We start from the raw sequence: 7,810 nt of genomic DNA, 5'->3' as shown, positions 1-7,810 counted from the left end.
TATGACATTAATCCTCTGCACAGCTGATCTGCTGCATAGGTAAACAACGCTGGCTTCAGCAGCCAAAGAAATGCTGGGGCTGGCACTTAGAAGGTAGGGTGGCAGGCTCTCAAGTGGTCAGGGTGAAGTGGGTGCTGGTAGCATCTTCTACAGAGGTTTCTCCTTTTTTATCCCCCACTCTTAGAGCCAAGGTCTTGCTCTGTCACCCAGGCTGGAGTACAGTGGTACAAACATAGCTCACTGCAGCCTCAAACTCCTGGGTTCAAGCAATCCTCCCACCTCAACCTCCTGAGTAGCTAGGACTACAGGCATGCACCACCACACCTGGCTAATTTGTTTTCTCTTATAGAGACAGGGTCTTGCTATGTTGCCCAGGCTGGTCTGAAACTCCTAACCTCAGGAGATCCTCCTACCCTGACTTTCCAGAGTGCTGGGATTACAGGCATGAGCCACCACACCCAGTCCCAGAGGTTTCTCCTTAATTTGAAATACATCTTACTTATGTACACAGCAATGCTATAAAACAGGGGAACATTTACTTTCTCCATTGTTTCCTCAGAATGGCAAATCAGGAAAAGTGATAAACATATGTCACATGTAGAATAGGAAACTTCTTTATTAGGTCTTTGGCTTTTTGATATTTGAATATCCAAATATTTAAATCTCCAAACATGCCTAGGAATAACTAAAGCCACAAGGAAATATTCAACTTTTGATACTTCCACTCCATGTTTTTACAGTGTTGTTTATAGTAGTTACATACATATATATTTTATATCAAATATATATAGTAGTACCTATAGTAGCAATATTACTACTATAAAGACTGTAAAAAGAGTGAAAATATCAAAAGTTGAATATAGCTTATAGTAATATATATTAAGCTATATATTCACATTTATAGTAATATATCATATATATATTTGATAGAGGTTCTTGCACTGTTGCCCAGGCTGGAGTGCAGTGGTGTGATCATAGCTCACTGCAGTCTTGAACTCATGGACTCAAGAGATCCTTCCACCTCAGCTTCCCAAGCAGCTGGGACTACAGGTGGGTGTCATCATTTCCAGCTAATTATTTTATTTTGGTAGAGATGGAGTCTTGCTGTGTGGCCCAGGCTGGTCTTGAACTCCTGGCCTCAAGGAATCCTCTCACCTCAGCCTTCTAGAGTACTGGGATTACAGGTGTGAGCTAGCATGCCCAGCCAATAGTAATAATATTAACAATGATATTCTCATAACATTTTCACATCTGCCATTTCATTTAACTCTCAAAGAAGCCTTATGAAGCAAGGGAGGTAATTTCTGTCCCTCAAACTTCTAGGAAATTTTAAACGCCCTGACAGAAAGCTTACGTGCTTAAACCGCTGCTGAAATTACAGGCCCAAGGGAATAAGGGGTGGCTCAGATTCAAGAGACTTCCAAGAGCAATAGCTCTTCTCCAAAGTGGGGCGGTGGGGCGGGGGGGGGCGGGGGGGTGGGGCTTTCCTCTCATTGTGGGAAAGTGGGAAGAGATAGTTTATAGGAAACTAAGGAATAGGAGAAAAGCCCCCTGGGAGCTGGGCTAGGCAGAAGCCGTCCCAGTAGCAGCTGGTCTTTGGCCCAGGAAGTGCCCCTGATGTCCTAGGACGCACTTCATCCTCTGGCAGAACCCCTCCTCCCCCACTAAGGACACTGCACTTCTGGGGAAAACATGGATGTTTGGGATTTTTTCTCCCTTGACAGCACTGCCGTTGAATACTAGCTATGCTCAACCACCTGTTTTCCAGAATATAACCTTTATGTCTAAGGAAGCATATTTCCTACAGGAATAGTAAATACCTTCCGAGATGTGCCTTTCGAATGGACACCATGCCAAGCTGCAGCTCCGCCACACAGCTCCATGCTAACTGTTTAGAAATGCATGCTCCCTGAGTGTGAAACGATTAAAGTTAGTGGTTAATATGCAAAAGCCTTTTGAGCAAGTGATGATTTAATCAGTAAGTGTGTGCTGCTGTGTGACCTGTGTGCATTCGCAAGACTCAAGTGCTGCAGAAAGTTCCGGCCCTCTGCCCTCTGAAACTCCCAATTCTCATTTTATCAAGGGCTCAATGTAGAGTAAAATAAACCACACATTCAAAATGTATGGAGAAAGAAATCTTCTGGAAATGGAAAGGTACACTTTATATACTGGGGTCATACAAGTCTTTATGAGCGAGGCAGAAAAGACATTTCCAGTCAATAGCATTCACCATCTCAGGCCCCTGTCCCTCTACTGTGGGAGAATTACGTTCCTTGCCCTGAGGATGATTAACAAGGATATCCCCGATTTCATCTCTGCTTTCTATTCCCAGCTACGCAGACATTGTGCTGGAATTTCTATGCTGAAGAATTAAGCTATATTGTTTGGCAAAAGAAGAAACTGAAAACAAGAAATCCATCCCTTTCTACCACTGCTATTATATCATCCACGTTTAAAAAAAACAAGTTTGTATGTAGTTACATACAACAAGAAGTTTCTGCTTCGGATTTCTCTGTTGGGCAGGGTGGTGGGAGGGATGGGGTCTCGAGTTTTTCCCAAGTGAAATCCTGGTAATCCTGCCTGAGAGAATTCTTATGAAAGTTTCACTCACAATGAAAGCAAACTTCCAAGGTGGAGGAGGGTGAAGCCGGCTGGCTGGACCGATCACTGAGGCCCAGTGCTGCGAAGAGAGTTCAGCACATTATTCCAACCCTTTCTGGGAGCACGGCCCAGGCTTGGCACCGGTTTGGTGTTCTCGAGTGTGACGCATTCTGAAAACCTGGCTGCGTCCGTGGCCCAGCTCCAGTTCTGCAGGGCTCAGCATCAGGCTGCCCCCTCTCCTAAGGTGTTTTGCAGGATCGCCCCTCAGAGCTAAACACCCACCAGCTGACCACCCGTTCCAGGTGATGGGATTTTGGCTCAGATCAGCCTGGATCAGGGTGGACCTCTACAAGCTGGCTTGCATAAATGTAAATGTCTGCTGCCCATCTTGAAGACCATCGGCAAGATTTGGTGGGTTCATATTCAGTGGCATTAGGGATTAAGGCAAACTTAAAATGATTCTGAGTGTAAACAGATACAGATATAAACTTTTGGGGGAAGAATTTGGTAATAGCTAATAACAATCGTTAAAATGTTTATATCCTTTGACCTGATAGTGTTAGTTCTAAGAATTTACCTTAAGAAAATAAATAAATTTATATCCCATGATATCTTCATTTTAGTGTTGCTTGTAATTGCAAAAAGAAAAAAAAAGAAAAGAGAAAAAACCCCATTTACTGAATAATTGGAGGGTGGTTAAATACATTACGGTAAATTCATCTGATGGAATAAAATGCTCTACAGTTAAAGACCTAGGAAACACAATAGACTTTGTAAAACCACATAAAAACAATATATATGGTATCATCATGATTTTTGTAAAAAAATACATGTGAATTAAAAGACTAATGAACGTATAACTACATACAAACAGATTTCGGAGTGGTGAGATTCTAGGTGATTTTAATGCCTCTCTGCATATTCCAATTTTTCCATAACGAACACACATACCACTGATATTCAATAAAAAAAGGTTATTTTAAATTTTTTTCTACCCATATGCTGACTGTAAGTCCTCATTCCAAAGGAAGAATAAGACCTTTCGGGGGCTACCACTGACCTGCCCAAGTTGGAATTAGTAAAAAGAGAACTGGGGAACCGGAAGAGAAGAGTTAGAGTGGCTGGCAGACGCTGAGGTGTGAGGGGTTTTCAGTGCAGCAGTTTTGGGGGTCGGGGAGAGTAGAGAAAGGAGCTGAGTTCAAGTTCTCTGTGGGGAAGTGGGACCACGTCCTCCCTGGGAGAAGGGAAGGTCAGTGAGTTCTGTCCAGGGCTGCTGTCCTCTGGTACAGGGATATTATGAGCACGGCAAAAACTCAATAACCGTATGTATTAAGGAGTGAGGTCAGCCAGCACCTGGAGGGATGCTGAAGAAGGCAGGCCCGTGCAGACCCACGATTGCTTTACAGTTACTTGGTGCCCCTGAAGTGCCTGCTGCCCAGGGAGATGCACTGTTTCCAGTCCCCAATCCACTGAACAAAGATGGAACAATGGTGGACCCATCGTGAACTGGTCCGTGTTGTCTACCAGAGATCCTGCTGTCCCTCCTGAGACTCTCCTCACAAGGTCGGCCCAATTTGTGTGTGCCTATGAGCCAGGAAGAGCATACCAGTGACAATATTTGTATGGCATTTGATAGTTCACAAACAATTCTCATGAAAGTTCAGTCAAGGAGCTCTAGACATTCTTTTCAGGAAACACATATTTACAATCTGCAAATAGCCACACTGAGGGTGTTCTTTTTCCTCAGCTGTAATTTCATCTGTGACTCTCTCTGCTGCTTTCTGGTGGCTGGAACTGTATTCAGCAAGGGCAGATAGGTGGCTGTTCTTCAAGCTTTTACGAAATGGGGGGAAACCATCGGTATTAGTCAGTGAGGAATAAACTAACCCTTTCTTTTTGTTTTTCTTTTGCTTTTTTAGACACAGGCTGGAGTACAGTGGGGTGATCCTAGTTCACTGCAGCCTCAGCCTCCTGGGCTCAAGTGATCCTCCCACCTCGACCTCCAGAGTATCTGGGACTACAGGCATGTGCCATCATGCCCAGCTAATTTTTTTTTATTGTTTTGTAGAGACAGGGTCTTGCTATGTTGCCCAGGCTGGTCTCAAACTCCTGGCCTCAAGCAATTCTCCTGCCTTGGCCTCCCAAAGTGCTGGGATTACAGGTGTGAGCCACCACACCTGGTCACTACCCCTTTCTAGTGAATCTAGGAAGTGCTAACAAATAATCGGCACCAGTGAATAACTCCTTAGATTCAGTGAGGTTAACACTGGGGACCCAGAAGAGAGAACCACCGGCTTAGTGTAGACCTGCCAAAGGCAGGTGTTAAAATGGATGATCCTCTTGCAGACTCAGTTCCTGGCTGGTCATCACCTGGTGAATTTTTCATTTTAAAATCAATATTTCAAGAAAGCACATAGCTTAGAGTCATGTAGTTTAACCTCCAACCCAACATGGCATCCCTAAGGACCACCACCCAGCCTCTGTTGAATACTCCTATGATGGGGACCTCACTACCTCTCCAGGAGAACATTCAATTTCTGTATAGATGTGGTTAGAAAGCATGTCCACAAGACTGCAGTGTGGAAGTCAGAAGAGAACATTGGGTTGAAGGGGATGTGACTCAGTTTCAAAGGTGCAGGGTGTGTAGCTATAAGGGTACCACATAGGATTACTATATCCAATTTTTTAGAATTATTTGTTATTTTTCTTCTGATGAACAAACACTATGTAGAGGATATGGAAATGCTTGTGTAGCCTTCTCTGTTAGGGAAAGTGGTGCTGGGTAATAATATTGGTTCAGTACATCATTCATTATTTTGTAGATAAAACTAGAAGTGAGTCCTCCATCCCACTGACTTTGGTTAGCTTGCCATATGAAGCTTCAGTGATGGTGCGTTACCTCCATCTCAGCTTCCCTACCAGGTAGTTTGTGCCCTCAAGGAATTGATCATCATAATCTAGACTTGGTTGGTAGCAGGCTGGGGAAGGCTAGGATTGGGAAACCAATGGGCTTCATTAATTAATGGGTTCATTAGTTCAGTTTGTTTGTAAGTTACTATTTTATGAATATTATATGTCTCCCCAATTGGATTGCATATTCCTTAAGGGCAGGAATTTATTTCTTATCCCTCACTGTAGTTGCAATACTGAACACACACAAAACCCTCATCAGTATATGCTCAGTGATTATCTGTAGAAGACTATGTTGTAGGTAACGCATTGAACTGGTGCTGAAGAATTAATCCAATTAACAATGACCATCAAGCCACTTGTTTTATGCTAATAAAAATCATAATTTAAGGACTACACTGCATTTTTTAATTCCATAAATTATAATCCCTTAACATATATGAAAGTTTCATATTCTTAAAGTGCTTTAAAATATATTTAATTTTTTTAACAAGTGGAAAAGAATGTTCCTTAAAAGACATTTAATTTTTTAGTGGAAATTAATATTACCAAAAACATTCTGTGCATAACAATTTGAATAACAATTTTTTTATCTTCAAGAAATGGGATTTTTATATAAAATACACATGTAGCACTGAATGCCAAAGTGATGGGTATCCATGGTCAGAATTCAAAATTAGATTCGCTATTAAACCTGTCTGGTTTGTGTCCTGAGTGAAGAATGATCTCGAGCTGGGGAGGGAGGTGCATTGGGTAATCAGTGCTTTTGAAGGTGAATTTCCTTGCTGTGAAATAGGCTTGGGTTACTGGTCAGGACAGCCATTCAGACTGACAGGCCCCTGGACTTCCAAGGCTTCAGTGACAGGGACAGGGATGTGATTGACATGAATATTCCTCAGACAGCCAAAGAATGATTTCCACACAGGGATCCTCAGTGTCGTCAAATTGGCTGAAAGAGAAAGTGGAGAGGCATTCAGTAAATAATTCATACTGTCCAGGGACTGTTCCCTGGATTTTAAAAGACAGTATTTTTTTTTTTTTTTTAGACAGGGTCCTGCTCTGTTACCCAGGCTGAAGTACAGTAGTGTGATCACAGCTCTCTGTAAACCTGGGATTCCTGGGCTCACACAATCCTCACACCTCAGTCTGCCAAGTAGCCAGGACTAGAGGTGTGGGCCACCACCCTGGGCTAATTTTTAATGTTTTTGTAGAGATGGGGTCTCACTATGTTGCCCAGGCTGGTCTTGAACTCCTGGCCTCAAGTGATCCTCCCGCCTCAGCCTCCCAAAGCTCTGGGATTACAGGTGTGAGCCACCATGCCAGGCAAAAGATAGTCTTAGTGGAGAAAGCTAAAGTGACTTCACATCTCAGCCCACTCAGCCCTCTCCACTTCAGGCAGGCGTCTGACACTCCACCTGCTGTGATAAATCAGCAACAAGGCTACTGTTCAAGTTCTTCAGAGGAGAATCCACTGCCCAAATCAATAGCTCTAAACTGGTACTTTTTATGGGTAATGAAAGACCTATACAATTAACAACCGGATTACAGTGTATTTGGAGGGACAGAAAACAATGAAGAATGAAAAGGCTCTTCCCAGACAACATTCCAGTCTTGAACTTGACTCCATTTCAGCCTACCTGATTCTCCCAGTCCGGTCCCCAAAAGCTTAATAACTCACTAGTAAAACTAAATACCTGAAGAGGACAGAGACCAGTTTTTCAGACCCTTTTCCTGACTCTTTACTGGTATCAGGCTTCTAGGTTAATGCAATCTCTTAAGAAAGGATTATAAATTATAGGCTTGGGGCCAGGTGCAGTGGCTCACACCTGTAATCCCAGCACTTTGAAAGGCCGAGGCGGGTGGATCACCTGAGGTCAGGAGTTTGTGACCAGCCTGGCCAACATAGCAAAACCCTGCCTCTACTAAAAATACAAAAATTAGCCAGGCGTGGTGGCATGTGCCTGTAGTCCCAGCTACTTGGGAGGCTGAGGCAGGAGAATAGCTTGAACTTGGGAGGCAGAGGTTGTGGTGAGCTGAGATCACATCACTGCTCTCCAGCCTGGGCAACAGAGTGAGACTCCATCTCAAAACAAAACAAAACAAAACAAAACAAAATTACAGGCTTGGGGCAAGGGGAAACAGCAGTAATGGGGCCTGGGCTGACCTGACAAGTGCTCCTTTCTAGCAACTGCCTTTCCCCACATGCCAGTGCAAAGGGCCTCACCATCTCCACTGTCCAGCCAAGAGCTGCCCTGCCACTAATTAAGAAGTGAATGTTCAGAGCTGACACAGGGCAACA

The 7,810-nt window shown here is 43.6% G+C and overlaps 1 protein-coding gene across 2 annotated transcripts in view; it reads right to left on the bottom strand.

Moving 5' to 3' along the window:
* Nucleotides 1-4,242: 4,242 nt before the first annotated feature.
* LAMA3 (laminin subunit alpha 3) overlaps nucleotides 4,243-7,810 on the bottom strand; it is a 268,808-nt gene continuing 265,240 nt past the window's right edge. The window contains exon 75 of one of the 2 annotated variants that reach the window (XM_063597229.1): nucleotides 4,243-6,460. In XM_063597229.1, coding sequence (XP_063453299.1) covers nucleotides 6,315-6,460 — 146 coding nt within the window. In that variant the 3' untranslated portion in view covers nucleotides 4,243-6,314. The remainder of the gene's footprint in view (nucleotides 6,461-7,810) is intronic. The other variant, XM_024926324.4, reaches the window with a different exon arrangement.

The sequence above is a fragment of the Pan paniscus genome, chromosome 17 (assembly GCF_029289425.2).
Source record: "Pan paniscus chromosome 17, NHGRI_mPanPan1-v2.0_pri, whole genome shotgun sequence".
Classification (NCBI taxonomy): Eukaryota; Metazoa; Chordata; class Mammalia; order Primates; family Hominidae; genus Pan; species Pan paniscus.
This window is presented reverse-complemented; position numbering and strand designations above follow the sequence as displayed.